Source organism: Lissotriton vulgaris, chromosome 9 (genome assembly GCF_964263255.1).
Source record: "Lissotriton vulgaris chromosome 9, aLisVul1.2, whole genome shotgun sequence".
Lineage (NCBI taxonomy): Eukaryota > Metazoa > Chordata > Amphibia > Caudata > Salamandridae > Lissotriton > Lissotriton vulgaris.
In genome coordinates, this window is record NC_141697.1 from 504,497,183 (window position 1) to 504,519,081 (window position 21,899).

The window sequence follows — 21,899 nt, forward strand, 5'->3', positions numbered from 1 at the left end:
ATCTTTTCAATGTAAGGCCTCACTAAAACCTTAAAAAATCACTCTATGCATTCTATCCATCTGTACTTTCATGTAACTACCCACATGTTACATCAATGCCACGTTCTACTATTTCTAGCATCCTGAATGACCCCTTCACAGTATAGAACTATCGTTGAAGTCTACCCACATGTTACATCAATGCCACTTTCTACTATTTCTAGCATCCTGAATGACCCTTTCACAGTATAGAACTATAGTTGATGTTTTTCAAATAATCAACGACCCTCCAATGTGTCAACAAATTATCGATGTTAGAGAGTGGGGTGATGGATCACAGTATCTATGTTTGAATGTTGCCTCAAAAAGAGAGTTGTGAGGTGTCAAGTGTTGTGGATGGGTAAGTACGAGCAGACTCCTTCACATCTATGTGTTTTCTGCATTCTGCCAGGGTTGCCTTTGTGAAGACTATGGTAGTCCAAACGTCCAGATTTACAATTGTGTGGTAATGAAAAGTCCTTTAATGTCGGAAACAAGTTCTTACTCCGGAGGAGAGGCCACATGAAATGTCCTCCACCATGCCATTCTTTTGAGAAAATTCTTTTTGTACTTGGTGTACCAGGCATTAGACCAGTGTTGGTTTCTAAGTGCTGTTTAAGGTTTAATTCTTCAGGACAGTTCTTATGACACTTAGTGCATTAAACATATCTAATTACTGTGGAGATTCTAAGATGCTGTAAGTCTTATCTTCTCAGTAACAATGTTCCCACATTATGTTCAGTTGAAGTGCTTCAATCTAGCGTAGATTCTCTTATGAAGGTCAAGTTTTCATTCTCAGGTAGAATTCTTCTCCTGCTCAGAGGTGGAATATGACCGCACTTTTCTATGTGTTCTCTGATGCCTTAGAAGATTTGTGTTTCGAGTAAAGCTCTTTTTACACTCAGTGCAAGGAAAGGGTCTCACTCCAGTGTGTATCTTCTGATGCTGTAGAAGATTAGTCTTTCGAGTAAAACTCTTCTCACATTCATTGCAGGGAAAAGGCCTAACGCCGGAGTGAATCATCTGGTGACGCTGAAGATCATTCTTGAATTTAAAGCACTTCTGACATTCAGTGCATTGAAAAGGTTTTTCTCCAGTATGAACTATCTGATGACGATGAAGATCTGTCTTCACAGTAAAGCTCTTCTCACAGTCAGTGCAGGAAAGAGGCCTCACTCCAGTGTGCTTTCTTTGGTGCTGTAGAAGAGTTGCCTTTCGAGTAAAACGCTTCTCACAGTCGGTGCATGAAAAGGGCCTAACTCCCGTGTGAATACGCTGGTGACGTTGAAGATCATTCTTCAGTTTAAAACTTTTCTGACATTCAGTGCACCGAAAAGGTCTCACTCCTGTGTGGAACCTCAGGTGTTGTAGCAGATATGCTTTCTGAAAAAAACTTTTCTCACACAGAGTGCATGAATAAGGTCTCACTGCTTTGTGGAATCTCTGGTGATAGTGAAGTTCCTGCTTTAAAGAAAATATTTTGTCACACTCAGAGCAGGGAAAGGTTCTCATTTCAGTATGGTTTCTTTGGTGCTGTAAAAGGAAAGTCTTTTGAGTAAAACTCTTCTCACACTCAGAACAAGAGAAGAGTCTATCAGTCGCTTGTTTAAGGCTGTACTTGTGAGTTAAATTCTTCCTGCACTCAAATACATCCAAACTTGCTGCCTCCAATTGGTGTGCTGCAGAATAAAAAAAAGTTACATTTAGTATATGGGAAATATGTTATTGCAATAATAACTACAACCTTCACAAGTTAATAAGCAAAGGTTTTAAAGAAACCCTTAGCAACCTAGTGGCTAGATGCCAAAAAGAGATTTTACCTGGTAAGCTGGGTATGCTCGAGTAAGGTTCAGAAAGTGTTGCAGAAAGTGATTCATTTTCCTGCCCAGTTCACAAACATCATTATGGAACTATATAAGAGACTGTCTGCTGAATTTGTATAGGGAAACGTAGACACTGGCATGATTGCAATTCGACCTGCGATTAGATAGGATGCCCCTTGTCACCATTTGTTTATAGATCCCTTTGTGAGGAATATAATTGAAGATAATGGGGCCTACTCACAAACTGCATTTTGTAGTATGTTTAGTAGTACTACAACAGTACTACAAAAGTACTACAAAATGCTATTCACCAACCTAGGAGTGTAAAACTCAACCTCCTCCTCTCTTATCTTTTCTAGCAGAGGATCATTGCACATGCATGTTTACTACTTAGTGGTAAATGTGGGAGAGACCAGGGGAGATGGCTAGGAAAAGGGGCATACTTACTAGTAAATGGGAGGGGATTAGGGAGGAGTAAGGAGTTCAGGGAGGAGTAAAGAAGTATTTAGGGAGGGGCATGTACCCACCCACAAAACAGTAAGCCCATTGCTATTCACAAACTACACTTTTAATGTTACTAGACAAAAATGACCCAAAAACAGTAGTAAATAACTCCAGGTCATAGATAGGGTGAGCCCAGCACCACACACGGCCAACCACTGATTCTGCATCACCCTCTGGGCTCTGCCAGAATTTAAGTATTATTATCTGTCTGCCTTGGCTTTAGTCACACAGAGATTGGCTGAGTGCCCTTACTCTTACAAACATTATAACAATGACAGTAGAGAAGTAAAAGAGAGCATACACTCTTATATTTCACTAATATTTTGTAAAAGAGACTTGACAAGGTAACCATCAAACAAAGACATTTCTTCTGTAGGTAGGACTTGGGGCAACCTGTTGTTTGGAGAATATCAGTATGTTCTTTACTGAATCTAGGGGCAGCGACTCTCGGAGCCAGACAATCTACCTACCTGCACACAATTATTTTATGTTTCAGGATGAGTAAACGCTTTGCCACAAGTTCAAATAGTGACACTGGGTAGTCTTCTAATATTCACATACAATCAACTAGTGTTGACAGAGACACATGAGGAAGTTCATGGGAGAGTGAACTAGTTGGTTAATGTCTGTGTCCCATAAAATGAACCCATTTAGCAGCCTAGTAAAAAGAAAGTGTAATTCATTCCAGTGACAGAATGTATGCTAACTGTTCAATGTGCAAAATAATTACGAGGAAGCCCTGTCATATGGAAGTAACAAGTATTCTAGTAAATAAGAAATATCAACTACTTAATTGTCAAGTAATTTCATCAAAGGCAACTGTCAGGCCGCTTAGTTAGGATGAAGTATCAAGCACTCGGGTAAATATTATCTGTTAGTCAAATGATAGGCAAGTGCCAAACTATTACTTGATAGATTATTAAAGGTTCAAACTCATTATTTAATCCCAGAGTGTAGTAACACCCATTTTTCTATTTACTGAGCAAAGGGGGAAGATTGTGGCTGGGATTACTTTTTTTCAGAAAACAGTCTTTAAGATCCTTCCAAAGTTCAGGGTACCTGTTTCGTCTCTTGGCGCTGCAGTGGGCCAGTTGTAAGGTATGAGGACAACAAATGGATAAAGTTACCGTGTAGATGGTGATACACCCAAAGAATCAGTTTACACGAAACATATTTTCCCAATCCTTTAATTCATAACAGGTTACCGCATACAGGTCACGGAAGCCCGACCCTTCTACCTCTGCATCAACACTCCCAAGAGAATTCTTCTTAAGTGTCTAAACTTCCAAAGAACGTAGAATTATTCAATAGTACTGAGCTGAACTCCTGAATAATCAAAGTACCACCATCCCAGCCCACACTCTCTTTCTCTCTGCCTCCCTATTTTTCCATCTCTCCCTCTCTATTACTCTCACTCTTTATCTTCACTGGCAATGAGTATTACACCTTATTTATAACATTACCCCTTCAAGCATTCAAGGGATTACTAAATACATATGTAAATAGGTCTGGAAAATAGTTACTGTCACTGAATGAACTGCACATTGGGCTCTCCCTGCTGGTTTCTACAGTTCAAGTAGGCAGTCAAGGTGTGGAAATATTCCAGTCTCCTATTAGGCATGACATCTATCCAATGGTATTTTTCTAAGCTACTTACTCCAGTGAATGAGACTTCAGAGTACGGATGGCCACCTATCAGGACAATAATTTTTTCATGTTGCAGGATGAGAATAGACTTTGGGACACATTTACATGGTAATAGCTCTCCACCAGGGTCTGAATTCTCTGCTACATTAGGAGAAATCTTCCTCTGACCACAAGTCACCAGATAAAATCTAGGGGTTTTCATGGGCAAGGTGATAACTTCTTTGATAGGGAGAAATGTCTAGGAAGGAACATATTTTCCTCAGAATACTTGGCCACGTTGAAGGCATCTCCCCTTTGTTATGGGCTATTTTGCCAGGTTATTAGACAACAGGACTATTTAACACTTGAAGATAAAATACCATAGGCTATGGGGTTTTCAATGTTTTTCTGGTTGACAACAGGATGAAATTCAGCTAGTGTCTGAATCACATGGAAACCTGGAATAGTATAGGCATTCTGGTAAAATTGCTAAATATTGTCATAGAATTCAATGCCAGCTAGTCAGGTAGAGGCACAGGCTGTGGCATAATGGTTAATGGAGACCAATAGTTTACTCATGAAATTAATCACCACAGCAGTTCCTTGGAACTCTGGTGGGTTTATTTACAGTAGGGTGCACGTGTCGTGTGGAAAGAGTTCATCAGCATAGGCCACTTGGGTAAAAATTGTCTTAGCAGAGCAATAAAAGTGAGTCAAAGCAAAAGTGAACTTAGAGCGTATATAATAAGGTATGTGATGCAGGGCACAACAGGTGCACAGGGGAGTGGTACAGATAGTGTAGCAGAGAATGTAATGAGTAAGCAGGGTGTTAGTCTGTGGTACAGACAAGCTATTTTTGGCTTTGAGGAGCTAGAAGAACATATATTTCAAACATATGTGGGCTGAGTTGTGAGTAGCATGGTGTCTTTTGGTTTTGAATAGAGAAGAGTCCACCAGCAACCTTTCTATTCACTCAACAAATTATCAATCTCTCACTCCAATATGTATGTTGCCTGAGCACCAAAGTTTAATTACATTTTTGTGTTTTCTTTTATTGTTTATTTGTCATATTATATCAATTTATACAATGTATTAGAAATTCATGGAACATTTGTTTATCAAAGGTTTACTTTAAGAAATCTACATGAAGGATAAAACACATACCTCTCCATTATTTAGGTCAAGAATGTGAGAAGTATATCTTTTTATTTTCACTTAAAAACATCTCATACCATATCCACTCGGTTCCCCAGCTTCAAGGTGGACTGCTCTAGCCGTAAGGCTACATCCTCTCCCCATTTCACATGAAGCAAACGTTTTGTCTATTTAATCAAAAAATGGGTTTCATTTTGTACAGTGGAAATGCTGAACTCACATATTTGAAGGTGCACTCATGGGTGAATGAAGAAAAAGGTGACTGTGGGTGAATGAAGAAAAAGGTGACTGTAAAATAAAATATTTGCCAATGATCACACAATTTGAGACCAATTTACGGGTCAAATACATTACAGTTAGGTCAAGTAGTAGATTATTGAAGTTACTCGACCTGCAAGTCTAGTAACATTTTTATGATTTTTCAAGGCCTGCTCATACCAAAGAACCTAAATTAAGATCTTGGCAAAGGATGTATATTCAGAATGGTAGGAATTGAGAAGGCGAATGAGGTGGGGTACCCACCGCCCCCTTACAGTTTTTTCCACCAACGGAACTGTTGGAAATGAAGAGAAGGGTCTCACTGCAGCTCATTAGACTCCTCTTTTTGGGGGAGATGAAGAAAAAGAAGAAGGTAGAAGGACGTGGTTCACATATAAAGTTATGCTATCAGCTTCAGAGCCGACCACTTCAACACCAGGTCTTATACACATACTAAATAACTTCGGGAAGGTATCTGGATATAAAATGAATATGGAAAACACAGATATATTTTACATATAAACACAAGTGGAAAGGAAAAAGAGGAACTAGAAGGTCAGTTCCCCAATTAAACTGGTGAAGAATTTTAATATAGGTGTATATCATGTTTAAAGTAAGTAAGGTGTACACCACCAACACCGTGAAAATATTGGACAAAATAAAACAATATATCAGATGATGCAGATTTAAAAACAATACCTGGATTTGTAGAATATCAGTCAGTTATGCCAATATAAATTTAAATATCAGTTTTCAGTATTCTTCGGAGGTAGATACTAGAATTAGACAGGCAGAATACAAAGCAGCATCCGTGAGCTATTCCACTGAAAGCGCCAGTAGCGAGAAGGAACTTAGCTTATCTGACCTGCAGGAATATTACATAGTAGCAAGACTGCTAATCCTCGGAGAATGAGTTTGCAGACATTCAAGCAAACAGAGGCATCATATGAGGGTCCCCTGGTATATGATCTTGCAATACCAAGCAGGAGACCAGCAAGACTTAATTGCAGCCAGATTACTAGCATGGTGCTGACCATTTGGGACATAACAGTATCTTCCCCCTCCATCACACCAAATACAAATTACACATCCATCACTATACAAACTATATTTCAAACAAGCTTGATAGGACAGAGCTTACAAGAAATGGTAGGATGACATTACAGAACAGTAGATCTATTGAATAATGGAGAAATCAGATTTCTGGGAAATTGCGGAAGAACACACAACGTGCTAGAAGTAGACACGTTGTAAGATTACTAAGGAATTAGGCTCTTACCAAGACCACGAGAAAAGAAATACAGCTACTAGACAAAGACAATCTGAGGAAATCTCAGTGGGGCAATTCACTAACATGAACGTCATAGCAACTGCTTTATACACAATACTTTGGACTCCCAGGAATCTGCACAAGTGGACAAATATATTGAGGTGGGATTAAGTAACAGATACACAGCTCTCGGAGCAAGCATGGGGTGGTTTATGGAAAGAGGTGGCAAGATGAATTAAGTCCGAACAACAGAGATTGAAGTTAAAATGACAGGTTGACATATGACCCAAGTTAAAACTAATCACGTCTCCCACTTCTTTTTAAATGCATGTATCCACGCCCCTGGATGGGCAGGTATTATTGTAGCATGGGGCATTATGGGGGAAGTAGTTTACTCAAACCGGGTCGCACTTGATACTGTCCCTTTAAAAAAAGTGAACAAACCCAAGGATGGGCCTCGTGTGGCAGAATCAGTTTTCAATCCATCGCTGGTTTCCGCATCAAGGTTCCGTTGTATACACAACCTGCGGCCCCCTTGTTGCTGGGGTGGTGCAAGCTCGGCGGCTGGACCACCGCCTAGTATCAACGCTCCAAACTTGCCCTCGCAAAAAGCAGCACTCCATAACAGCGTTCCTTCACAAGGCTTTATTCAGGTACAAACATCCACTGCCTCGCGATGCGGGTATCAGTTGCTCCATCCTTCAATGCCCGACGCGTTCGAAGGAGTTTCCTTCTTCCTCAGAGACTGACTGGAACGAATGCGTGCACGTCTCCCACTTCTTTTTAAATGCATGTATCCACGCACCCTGGATGGGCAGGTATTATTGTAGCATGGGGCATTATGGGGGACGTAGTTTACTCAAACCAGGCCGCACTTGATACTGTCCCTTTAAAAAAATTAAAAAACCCAAGGATGGGCCTCGTGTGGCAGTGTCAGTTTTCAATCCATCGCTGGTCCGCATCAAGGTTCCGTTGTATACACAACCTGCGGCCCCCTTGTTGCTGGGGTGGTGCAAGCTCAGCGGTTGGACCACCTTGTGGCAATATATATATATATATATATATATATATCTTTGTTCCAAAGTCCACCTGTATCGCGAGTCACTCTGCTGGCTGGTGCTGCCACGCGTTGGTGTACCGCGCCTTAAATAGTTGCTCCAAAGCTCTCTTCACATATCCCCAAGTAGAAGAAAAGCGGCAGCACTCACGGGTTTTGGCAATTTACAACAAACTTTTATTCAAGACAAACGCGTTTCGGGAAGCGTCCCTTCCTCAGTGTCACAAGGGAACGCGATGCGTGGCGCCATTTTTAAATCATTCAAACAGTGTGATAACAGTAGACAAGGGAATACACTATGCACGATCATAAGCGCCATCTTTGAGTGTGTTTTTATGCACATTTGAGCATTCGTTATCTGTATCTAAACAAATACAGCTACAGTTTGATATTGCCGTGTATCGGCATGGGCGACTCTCCGAAAGAGAGACACCTGCCCCCAGAAAACATAGCATCACAATTTCTGTTTTCACATGGCTAAGATTACCGGTGTGTGCCCAGTCCATATCTCTCCTCATGGCCCAAGTATATGGGGACTGCGTATCACTCGTTTGAATTATGAGTGACACTGTCAATTGCAGGTTAAGACCTGCCATTTTTATTGCACTAACAGTGCTTTAAAAATATATAAATCTTGCCGTGGATCGGCAATTGCAGCCCAATGGCTGCTTTTTCCTCATATATAAAAAGGACACATTCTGAGAGACATGTTCTCAAAACACACACCACTTTGTCCTGCCAATACAAAAAGTATCTTCGGAATTTTCAAAATTATATGCCTCCGATTCTTCTCAAAATTACACATGTTGTTACATTCATTTTCTTGTTAAAAGGGAACTGTCAAATTGAACACAGCATAAGACATCGAGTAACCATATATAAAGTATAACTTGTCTTTGGAAATGAGATAGTTTCATACTTCTCTATTGATCTATTGAAGGTTCTCATACAGAAATCATTAGGGCTAATGCCTAATGAAATCCCCACCCATTTCCTTCAATTCTTCTTTCACCTTTGTGACTGAAAGACCTGTTTTTTGCTCTTGGATCTTTCTTTTATTACCATGGCTGCCAGAGAATCCAGTAATGATGAAGACAGAGAGACATTTATTGATGAAGAGGTTCCTCCACCCCGGGTAAAAGAACACTTCATATGGAAGTTTTTTTCCATACCAGAAGACCAAAAGAAGGTAAATGCTCCAAAGGTGGAGTGCAGGATCTGTCACACAGTCCTGTCATGGGCTGACCCCACTAAAAAATATTCTTTTGGGAACTCCACAATGGTTCGCCATATGGAGAGGAGGCACCCCCAGAATTTTGCCCGGGAAAGTGTCAGGGCTCTGGCCCAAGAGGTTCCCAGTCATGGGGCCTCTACATCCACCGGAGGACCAACAACATCTGTGAGGGGGAGATCACAAGAGCTGGTTCCGAACATTAAGCCTGCATTTAACAAAGGCGTCCTTAAATGCAGATACTGTGATCAGCTACTTTGCTATGGGGAGCAAAGTGTTCTGCTCATGGTTCGATCATTGGAGAACCATCGCTGCCGTTCCCAGCCCTAATTTTATTTTATTTTTTTGCTCCTGTTGAGCAGTTTCCATTCCCTGTTTTTGTTCTAAAAAAAAAAAAAAAGAAGAAAAAAAAAGTTATTTTCAGAACTACCTCCAATTCTCATCAAAGAGCTATATTCTTAAAAAATTAAAAAGAGTAAGTGAAGTGGAGTGCATTGATAAAGGAAAGGAAAATGAGTAAGAAAGAACAGAAAGGTGTGAGAGGGGAAAGGAAGTGAAGTAGGGAGACTGAAAGAAGGTGAGTGTTGGGAAGGAAAGTAAGGAGAAGGAGAGTGAACATGGGGAATGTGGATATTCAAAGAAAATGTAGAAAAGGAACAGGGGTGTGGAAGGGTAAGAAAAGATGCATTGCTGGAGTTGCATCATTTTTGTGACGCACTCCAGCAATGCATCACTTTTGCGCTTACAGATACATCTGAAATACTGACGTATCTGTAAGTACTTGCGACATAATGCGTCATATATTTAATATGACGCATGAGTAGAAGACTGAAGGCCTCATTTATGAGGCCATGCGTCACTTTTACGCCACCGGTACGTCACTTTTTGTGACGCACCAGTGCTGTAAAAAATGCACCTTATTGAGTCATATTTACAAAGTGATGCATCTAGGTAGATGCGTCACTTTGTAAACCCCTGTGCCACATTATACCTACGTCAGGTGTAATGTATGCAAAAGGGACATATTGACGCAAGAGGTGACGCAGTGAAATCTATGAGCTATCACTGCGTCACTTTTATGACGCTGTTGCGTCAAAATCTTGCGCCTGTTTCACAGCAGGCGTAAGACTGATGCAGGCCCTTTCACATGGGCCTGGCCCCATGTGAAAGGATGCATTGCTGGAGTTGCATCATTTTTGTGACACACTCTAGCAATGCATCACTTTTGCGCTTACAGATACGTCTGAAATACTGACGTATCTGTAAGTACTTGCGACATAATACGTCATATATTTAATATGACGCATGAGTAGAAGACTGAAGGCCTCATTTATGAGGCCATGCGTCACTTTTACGCCACCGGTACGTCACTTTTTGTGACACACCAGTGCTGTAAAAATGCACCTTATTGAGTCATATTTACAAAGTGATGCATCTAGGTAGATGCGTCACTTTGTAAACCCCTGTGCCACATTATACCTACGTCAGGTGTAATATGCAAAAGGGACATATTGACACAAGAGGTGATGCAGTGAAATCTATGAGATATCACTGCGTCACTTTTATGACGCTGTTGCGTCAAAATCTTGCGCCTGTTTCACAGCAGGAATAAGACTGATGCAGGCCCTTTCACATGGGCCTGGCCCCATGTGAAAGGATGCATCGCTGGAGTTGTATCATTTTTGTGACACACTCTAGCAATGCATCACTTTTGCGCTTACAGATACGTCTGAAATACTGACGTATCTGTAAGTACTTGCAACATAATACGTCATATATTTAATATGACGCATGAGTAGAAGACTGAAGGCCTCATTTATAAGGCCTTTCGTCACTTTTACGCCACCGGTACGTCACTTTTTGTGATGCATCAGCAGCGTAAAACATGCACCTTATTGAGTTATATTTACAAAGTGACGCATCTAGGTAGATGCGTCACTTTGTAAACCCCTGTGCCACATTATACCTACGTCAGGTGTAATGTATGCAAAAGGGACGTATTGACGCAAGAGGTGACGCAGTGAAATCTATGATATATCACTGTGTCACTTTTATGACGCTGTTGCGTCAAAATCTTGCGCCTGTTTCACAGCAGACGTAAGACTGATGCAGGCCCTTTCACATGGGCCTGGCCCCATGTGAAAGGATGCATTGTTGGAGTTGCATCATTTTTGTGACACACTCCAGCAATGCATCACTTTTGCGCTTACAGATACGTCTGAAATACTGACGTATCTGTAAGTACTTGCGACATAATACGTCATATATTTAATATGACGCATGAGTAGAAGACTGAAGGCCTCATTTATAAGGCCATGCGTCACTTTTACACCACCGGTACGTCACTTTTTGTGACGCATCAGCAGCGTAAAACATGCACCTTATTGAGTTATATTTACAAAGTGACGCATCTAGGTAGATGCGTCACTTTGTAAACCCCTGCTCCACATTATACCTACGTTAGGTGTAATGTATGCAAAAGGGGCGTATTGACGCAAGAAAGGGTCGTAGAGATGACGCAATGAATAAACTGGGTTTTCCCCATGCTACGCTCCCCGGTCCGCTTCCCGGTGCGCGTACCGGGCGCTCCCCCCGCGCAAATTGAATTTTTTTATTTCTGAGCGGGGCCCTTTTATTTCCCCCTATGTTTTTGCCACCTCTTGTGTCTCGATCTTACCGAGACACAAGATGGCGGCCGCTCCGGACTGTTTCGAATGTTTACAGACACCCGAGAGCCAATCAGCTTCCCGCGTGCAAGTCGCGTAGCACGCCCGGTGCGCGTACCGGGGCGCGCCTATAGATATATATATTTTTTTTAACCTAAATTACTCAAAAACCACTGGAGCACATATCTTGAGACATAGCAAAGGCACATCGAGCTACGAGTCCCTACAATTTTGCCAGTAGGTAGTTATAGTTAGGATTTTTTTTCATGCAAAATCTCAAAATTCTATTTGGAATAACTTTGGCGCCGGTTGACGAATCTGCCTAAAAATGTCCTCAAATTTGCCTTGCGGAGCTCCGGTCCTTCCTTGAAAATTTGGGGGGGATTCGTCAAGCGGGGGCCGAGATAAAAGGGGGTCCCAAAACGTGTTTTTCCCATGTTAATTTCCATAGGGCGGTCAAACTCACTTTTAGCCCGAACGGCTGAATGGATTTCCACCAAACTTGGCAAAATTGTAGGGACTGGTAGCCCGATGTGCCTTTGCTATGTCTCAAGATATGTGCTCCAGTGGATTTTGAGTAATTTAGGTTCCAAAAAATATATATATCTATGGCCTCGCCCCGGTACGCGCACCGGGGAGCGCAGCGGGCGCGACACGCGAGGTGCGCACGGAAAGCTGATTGGCTCTCGGGTGTCTGTAAACATTCGAAACAGTCCGGAGCGGCCGCCATCTTGTGTCTCGGTAGGATAGACACACAAGAGGTGGAAAAAAAAGTGGGGAAATCACCATAAGGGGGCAGGGTAGACACCCCCTGACCCCCTAGGTTTGATGTGGGGGCTATAAAAGGGCCCCACGGTGCTTCTTTTTGTTGTTTTATATTTTTTTGTGTTTTTGGAACATTTTGTACTTTTTTTGTCTTTTATGAACTATTTTATTTTTTTTTGGTATTTTTATGGGGATAAACGAAAAACAGGGAATTGAAAATGGCTCAACTGGAGCAGAAAAAAAAATAAGAAAAAATTAGAGTTTTTTGAGGCATTTGTGGTTGTCCCCAGCAAGGACGATGAGCTTTATGCTCAGTTCACCATAGGAGATGGTCTTACCACAATGTATACATGTTATACGGAAATCCGCAAACCGTGGCTGAATGCAAGGGATCGTCTCCCTTGCCTCTGGTCCCGTTGGAGTGGGTTGATTTCTTTGAGAGGTGGAGCTTGACGATTGGGGAAGGTTACTTGCCAGTTCCCTCATCTCTGCAGCAGAATAGTTGATTGGATGCCTGCGCTGCATGTGGCGAATCATGGTGTTGTTTCCGAAAGAGTATTTCTTATTAGGGTTTCCCCTGGAAAGTTCCACGCCACAGATTAGGCAAGTCACCTTGGCCGCATTTACTTTTTTCTTTCCCTCTGGGATCGAAAAAAAACTCCCATACAATGGGTGGTTTTGGCTGGTATGGGGTATTGTGTTCTTGCAGCCATCTTCTCCTCCTCCTCTTGTTGCCCACCAATGTAATCTTGTGGTGGTCCTCTTGGTGGTTGTGGTGGTGGTGGTGGTGCAGATGCTCCAGCTGCTGCTGCTATTGTAGCCATTTGAAGGTACAAAATATATCTGAAAGATTGCCAAACAGGTCTTCCTAAGTCAAAGGACAAAGTCAGAATAAGGAAAAAAGATGGGGTCTTTCATCATTTGGAAAAAAAAAGGCCTGAACCAATGAGAAGTGTTATTTTCAGGTCACAAGACCAGGGATTTCATCATTATGAAACCAAAACTGTTCTGCACCAATAAAAAGTGTTATTTTCAGGTCACATGACCGAAGTGCTTACGCGGCGCGCCCCCGGGTGCGTCGCGTAAGCGCGTCACATGTTTACGTTGCGCGATCGTATTCGCTCGAGTGCTTCCGGGTGCGTTTACGCCGTGCGTATCACGTGGACGCGGCTACGCGATACGTCACGATTATGTTTTCGTTCGCGGCAATAGCGCTAACGGGACGCTCTACGGAGCGCGCTCCGGGGCGCGCTCCGGGGCGCTTAAAAACACTACGCTTTATGGGTAGCTCACCGGGGCGCGCCAGGGTAAAAAAAAAAAACAAAAAAAAATATACATACATTTATTTTTTTAAATACAAATAAAATATAGGATTCATTTTTTTTCAAAAATATTACATTTTATAGCTATAGACATTTGCTATTAACAACATTTTGAAATTCAAATAAAAAAATATAGGTTTGGGGCCTTATATATAGTTAGGAATTAGCATTTAAAAAACCTATGAACTTCACTGAAAAAACCATAGGTTTCATATCCGTTATAGTTAGGAATTAGCATTTAAAAAACCTATGAAATTCACTGAAAAAACCATAGGTTTCACACCAGTTATAGTTAGGAATTAGCATTTAAAAAACCTATTAAATTCACTGAAAAAAACATAGGTTTCACACCAGTTATAGTTAGCTGGAAATTTTACTGACATAAAACCATTGAAATTCCACGTTATAGTTAGTTGTACTCACTATAACTTGCGTGTGTAATGCACTGCTGATGACGTCATATATTACATCACTCATGACATGGTCAGTGGCATCACTCATGACATCACTGATGACACCATCCTTGTGACAGAGTGACAGACCTCCTTTCACTGTAACCTTTGAAACACATATTCAAAAATAGAAACTAACATTTAAAAAAAAAAGGAGATACCCATACCAGTTACAACAACCATTTCAGTAATTCCACCATTTATATACACATTCACTAATTCACCAACAGTTCTATGTAGTCACTCATACATATACTCACTCATCATATGTAGAGATACACCTATACATCCTGTAACACATCGACAGTCTTCCAAAAGTTGCGCACACACATACTCACACATGCAAATAAACTATTGAACATCCATTTCTTTGCATATACAGCTATACACACACTACCACCTTACTTCTAAGGAAACTTACACATACTTACTCTCTTAAACAATCACTTATCGAAACACATACTTATTTAAACAGGAACTCTTACAATCTGTCCCTCTCACATATACTCACTTATATACATCAATACTCACATATACTAGATTAAAACATATGTATTTACTGATAAAGACACTAGTGAGACAGCCATTCACTCACTAACACACACATATACACACTCATCCATCCATACAGTCCTGCACATAAGCTGTCTTCCAAACACATACAAACAGTGAGTCAGTCATTGATGCAGCTATGTGCTAAGTAATACCCCCATCAAACCATACAGACACTCATACTGATACTAAAAAAAACATCTAATAACTCATATACACACACATGTAGCTACTCACCAACCCATGCAGCCAGTTATACACAAAGTGAAACACTGATACAAACATTTAAATATTTAAACAATATTCGCTAATATATGTATTCACTAAAATACACTTAATAAGCCAGTTAACCAATCAATTTAAAAAAAAACATCCATTAAGACACTTATTTAAGCATTTATTCTTCCATTGACCTTTACATATACATATATAAAACATATTTCTTTTTCAGAAAGGCACACATTCACTGGATGGTGTCATCAGTGATGTCATGAGTGATGTCACTGACCATGTCATGAGTGATGTAATATATGATGTCATCAGCAGTGCATTACACGTGCAAGTTATAGTGAGTCCAACTAACTATAACATGGAATTTCAATGGTTTTATGTCAGTAAAATTTCCAGCTGACTATAACTGGTGTGAAACCTATGGTTTTTTCAGTGAATTTAATAGGTTTTTAAAATGCTAATTCCTAACTATAACTGGTGTGAAACCTATGTTTTTTTCAGTGAATATATATATATATATATATATATATATATATATATATATGTATATATATATATATATATATTATATATATATATATATATATCCTTGTGGCAATATATATATCTATATATATATATATATATGACTAAGGGGTATAAATATAATCACAGTCTGTGAAGATGTTGTGAACAAGGCGGGTGCTTACCGCCGAAACGCGTCAAGCAGCCTAATGAGTGAATAAAACTTATTTGGGATCATCTATTTCACGGAGTCAGTGCCTTACTTGCATGAGAAAGTTTGGAGTGTTCCTGATATATATATATATATATATGTAGATATATATATATTCACTTAAAAAACCATAGGTTTCAGGCCTTATATAGTTAGGAATTAGCATTTGGATCATATTAAACTTTACAGAAACACACAGTCACTCGATGATGTCATCAGTGATGTCATCAGTTATGTCAAATGAGATGTCATCAGTGATGTCATTTGAGATGTCATCAGTGATGTCACTGACCATGTCATGAATGGTGTAATATGTGACATCATCAGCAGTGGATTGCGGGTGCGCGAAATATAGTTAGTACAACTAACTATATAGGAGCAATTTCAATGTTTTTTAAAATGCTAATTCCTAACTATATAAGGCCTGAAACCTATGGTTTTTTAAGTGAATTTGCAAGGTTTTTTAAATGCTAATTCCTAACTATATAAGGCCTGAAACCTATGGTTTTTTAAGTGAATTTGAAAGGTTTTTAAAATGCTAATTCCTAACTATATCAGGCGTGAAACCAATATTTTTTTTCAATAAATTTCAAAGGTTTTGTAAATGCTAATTCTATTAGCGGATAACGTTTATATATGTTATTATCCTTCTGGGACCACCTGAGCACCCATCTTGTTTCTCAGGAGAAGTGAGGCACAAGAGAGCTCAAAACAAGAGTGGAAAACGCAAAAAGGGGGCAGGGTTGAGACCCCCTGACCCCCTAGCCCTTCTCAGGGGGTCCCAGAAGGACCACCAAGTGTAAATTTGTATTTTTTTAATTTTAAATCGTGGGACCCCCTGAGAAGGGCTAGAGGGTTCGGCGGTCTCTACCCTGCCCCCTTTTCGTGTTTTCCACTCTTGTTTTGGGCTCTCTTGCGCCTCAGTTCTCCTGAAAAACAAGATGGTGGCCAACACTTCCTGGTTTGGACAGTTTGGAATGTTGACAGTTGACAGCCAGCTAATCAGAAACTCGCTCGCGCACGTACGCGTACGGTACGCGTACGGTGAGCGCATATAGATATATAATTTGCTCAAATTCAATTTTCTCAACAACTACTGTAGGGATTTTCACCAAATATAGAAAAGGCACTACTACATACCTGTCCCTACCATTTTGCCAAGTTTGGTGTAATTCCGTTCAGTCGTTCGGGCTGTAGCCGTGTCTGAAGGTCCCATAGAAAATGCCATTTGAACAATTTCAAATTCAATTTTCTCAAGAACTACTGGAGGGATTTTCATTCAGCCATTCGGGCTGTAGCCGTGTCTAAAGGTCCCTATGGAAATTAACATGGGGAAAACACGTTTTGGGACCCCCCTTTCGGCCCCCGCTTGACGAATCCCCCCGAAACTTTCAGGGAAGGAGCGGAGCGGAGCTGGCCAAAATTCTGGAAAATTACACACAGATTCCTCAATCGGCGCCAAAGTTATTCCCAATAAAATGTTGAGCGCATATAGATATATAATTTGCTCAAATTCAATTTTCTCAACAACTACTGGAGGGATTTTCACCAAATATAGAAAAGGCACTACTCCCTACCATTTTGCCAAGTTTGGTGTAATTCCGTTCAGCCGTTCGGGCTGTAGCCGTGTCTAAAGGTCCCATAGAAAATGCCATTTGAAAAATTTCAAATTCAATTTTCTCAAGAACTACTGGAGGGATTTTCACCAAACATAGCAAAGGCAAATCTGCATACCAGGCCCTAACATTTTGCCATGTTTGGTGTAATTCCATTCAGCCGTTTGGGCTGTAGCCGTGTCTAAAGGGCCCTACGGAAATTAACATGGGGAAAATACGTTTTGGGACCCCCCTTTTTTCTCGGCCCCCGCTTGACGAATCCCCCCGAAACTTTCAGGGAAGGAGCGGAGCGGAGCGAAGCAATTTTAAAGAAAATTACACGCTGATTCCTCAATCGGCGTCAAAGTTATTCCCAATAAAATGTTGGGGATTTCCTATGGTAACTAGGTCCTAACTATATATACCTACTGGCGACCGCCAGTAGGTAATATATGAATCCAAAGTCCTGAAGTGAAGCAAATTCAAAGCAGCACAGCAATCATGTACAGACCACTCCAGCATTGAAGTGAGATAGTGCTTTTATTTCTCCATATCTGGTGGCACGACGCGTTTCGACCGGGGCAACCCAGTCTTGATCACATATTACCCAGTGGCAGTCGCCAGTAGGTAGTTACAGTTAGGACCTAGTTACCATAGGCAAATCGCAACATTCTATTCCCAATAACTTTGGCGCCGATTGACGAATCTTTACGAAATTCTCAAAACTCGTGGCCCGCTCCGGTCCGCTCCGATATTGAAAATTTCGAGGTGATTCGTCAAGGGGGGCCGAGAAAAAAGGGAGGTCCCAAAACGTGTTTTCCCCATGCAATTTTCCATAGGAAACTTTAGACACGGCTAGAGCCCGAACTGCTAAACGCAATTACACCAAATTTGGCAAAAAGGTTGCCCTTGGTTCAGAAAGATCCCTTTTTGTTAAATGGTATAAATCCATTCAGTAGTTGCTGAGAAAATCAAAATTAAAAAAGTGTCAATATCTAAGGCAGTGGAAGATCCCCGCAACCTCCCGTTCACGAGCTGCATGCTAATTGGCAGTCAACACTCCAAACCAGGAAGTGTTGGCAGCCATTTTGTGCCTCGGTCGAACCGAGGCACGGGAAATCAGTCAAACAAATGTGAAAAAAGAGAAAAGGGGGCTGGGTCGAATCACCCTGACCCACTAAGCCTTCTTAGGGGGTCCCCAAAATGTTTATATATATTTTTTAAATCGGCAAAATCCACGGAGGATCCGTGAATCCGTCCCCAAAAAAAAAAGAAAAAAACAAAGGCCCGGCTCCTGCGCTTCATTACTATTTAGCCCCCGGGTGGACCAAGTCCCGGGGGCAATATTTTTATTGTAATGGGGACCACCACCCCTGTGGCTTTATGAAAATATTTGTGGGTGGCTCACAGCCACCCCGAGCCCCGGGGGAATGCCACCCCGGGGCTTCTAAAATACATGGGTGGGAGGGCTCAAAGGCCCCCCAAGCCCCGGGGACCGCCACCTCCCGGGGCTTTAAGAAAATATTTGCGGGGGGCTCATGCCCCCCCCCCCGCAGCCCTGGGGACCACCACCTCCCCTGGGGCTTGTGTTTCATTTTTTTTCAATTAATCTGTGTGTGGGGGGCTCGAGCCCCCCACACACCCCGGGGACAGCCACCTCCCGGGGGCTCTAAATATTAAAATTGGGGGTTCCTTGATGGACCCCCGGGGACCACCACCTCCCCGGGGCTTTGGGAATGTTGGAGCCCTGTCATGGCCCTGGGGACCACCATCCCAGGGCCAGCTCCTGCAGTGTCCCAGAGTGCCCACCCCCGGGACACTGCAGTTAGCTATGGCAGGGCGGCAGTCTCGTGGCTCCCACCCTGCCATAGCAAACTCTGCTTTGGTATTTTGAAGAAAGAGCAGGAAAGTTGCTCTCTTTTCCAAATACCAAAGCAGGTAGCTTTTCCACACGGGAAGCTGCATCTGCCCTGTGTTGCAGAGAGGTGGTCCGGGTCATCCCCCTTTTTACACATCTCTGTAACGCAGCTCTGTGGCACTTACTGGAGGTACCTAGTGGGCAAGTTGGACCATAGGGACCCTCAGGATTCAATGGGACTTAATCTCACAACTTAAAACGGCCACAGGGCACGTTTACACAGTGGTAAAGGGATGGGAAGGGGCCTGAGGTGACGTGTGGAAACACGCCCTGTGGTGCGTTTTAAGTTGGGGACTTAATTCCACTTCAATCCTGAGGGCTCCTGGGGGCCAACTACTCCACCAGGTGCTTCCAGTAAGTGCCACTGCGCTGCGTTGCAGAGAGGTGGTCCAGGCCGTGCCCCTTTTTGCACCTCTCTGCAATGCAGCTCTGTGGAGCTAACTGGAGATACCTGCTGGGCTAATTGGACTGAAGGGACACTCAGGATTCAAGGGGACTTTATCCCCCAAATTAAAATGGCCACAGGGCGTGTTTACACACGTCAGCTCACCCCGCCCCCCCTCCCTTCACCAGTGTGCAAACGCGCCCTGTGGTGTGTTTTTAGAGGTAGTTTTAATCCCCTTGCTCTATTATGTACTAGGGTCTTACAAAGGAGGCCATGGTAATCACAGGGGTACCCCAACGCATAGCGTTCCCTAGTGTATGTAGGTGTTTTAACTATTTCTAAGTGTCTTTTAGCATAGCACTGGCTCTAGGACTGGTTAGTCAGAGTCAGTTACCACCAGTCCCCATCGGAAAAAGTTGAGGGTACATGGTGATTTTGCAACAAGGCCTCTTTTTGCTCCTCTGTTTGTTCTTTCTGCACGTCTTCCATCTTCCTGCACTTTTCTTTGTCTTTGAGGACTTCTGTTGCTTCTTTCTGCATTTATTTTTCTTCTTTCTGTGTTTTCTCTTCTTTCTTCACATGTCCTACCTTTGTAGGCATAGTTAGAAACTAGCATTTAAAAAAAACCTTTGAATTTAACTGAAAAACCATAGGTTTCAGGCATGTTATAGTTACAAATTAGCATTTAAAAAACCTTTGAAATTCACTAAAAAAACATAGGTTTCAGGCACGTTATTGTTCGAAATTTGCATTTTTAAAAACCTTAGACATTCACTGAAAAACACATATGTTTCAGGGGATTTATAGTTAGTTGGACATTTCACTCGTACAAAACCATTGAAATTGCCCTGTTATAGTTAGTTCAGCTACCTATAACTCGCGCGCTTCAATGCACTGCTGATGACATCACATATTACATCACTCATGACATGGTCAGTGACATCACTCATGATATCACTGATGACAGCTCAAATGACATCACTGATGACATCATCTTTGTGATAGAGTAGCAGACCTCATCTCATCCTAATATAACCTTTGATACACACACTCAAAAATAGAAACTAATATTTTCAAAACAATGGACATACCAATACCACTTACAACGCACCTATTTAGTAATTCCAAGATCTACACACACACATCCCCTCATTCACCAACAGTCCTATACAGTTACTCATAGTTGTACTCACTCATCATATGTACTCATACACCTATACATCCTGTTACATACTGACACTCATCCATAGTTACTCACACACATAGTCACACATGCAAACAAAGTATCAAACATCCATTAAATTGCATATACAGTTATACACATACCACCACACTTACTGCTACAGAAACTTACACATACTTACTCTCTTAAGCAATCACTTATAGAAACACATACAAATTCATACAGGAACTCTTCCAATCTCTCACTCTCACATATACTCACTTATATACACCAATACTCACATATATTAGTTTAAAACATATGTAGTTCGCCCACCGAACCATACAGACACTCAGACACTCATACTGATACTCAAAAAATCAACTAATAACCTACATAGACACTTATGTAGCTACTCACCAACCCATTCAGCCACTTATACACAAAGTGAGAGACTGATACAGATATTTATATATTTAAACATTACTCACTAACCCATGTATTCAATAAGATACGCTTAATCAGTCAGTTATACAATCAATTTTTCAACAAAAAAATCATCCATTTAGACACTTATATACCCATTTATTCTTCCATTGACCTTGAGATATACATATATAAAACATTTAATTTTCAGAAAAACACCCATTCACTGGTTGATGTCATCAGTGATGTCATTAGAGATGTCATGAGTGATGTCACTGACCATGTCATGAGTGATGTAATATGTGACATCATCATCAGTGCATTGAGGGCGTGTGATATAGTTAGCTGAACTAACTATAACGGGGGAATTTCAATGCTTTTGTAGGAGTGAAATGTCCAACTAACTAGAACGCCCCTGAAACCTATGGCTTTTTCAGTGAATATATATATATATATATATATATATATATATATATATATATATATATATATATATATATATATATATATATATATTACCTACTGGCGGTCGCCAGTAGGTATATATAGTTAGGATTTTTTCTCTATGGAACTTTTGAAAATTCTATGTCTAATAACTTTGGCGTTTGTGGACGGAATCGGCTGAAAATTTCAGGAAAATGGCACATTGTGTTTCTGAGCAGCTCCTGAAAATTTGGGGGGGTTTCGTCAAGGGGGGGCCGAGAAAAAAGGGGGGTCCCAAAACGCGTTTTTCCCATTCATTTTTCCATAGGGCGTTTGGCCTCACTT

At 41.3% G+C, this 21,899-nt stretch overlaps 1 protein-coding gene across 1 annotated transcript in view; it reads right to left on the reverse strand.

Annotated features, from left to right (window-relative positions):
* Positions 1–487: 487 nt before the first annotated feature.
* LOC147690328 (uncharacterized) overlaps positions 488–21,899 on the reverse strand; it is a 196,606-nt gene continuing 175,194 nt past the window's right edge. The window contains 1 exon segment of the mRNA XM_086939476.1: positions 488–1,697. Coding sequence (XP_086795602.1) covers positions 814–1,697 — 884 coding nt within the window. The 3' untranslated portion in view covers positions 488–813.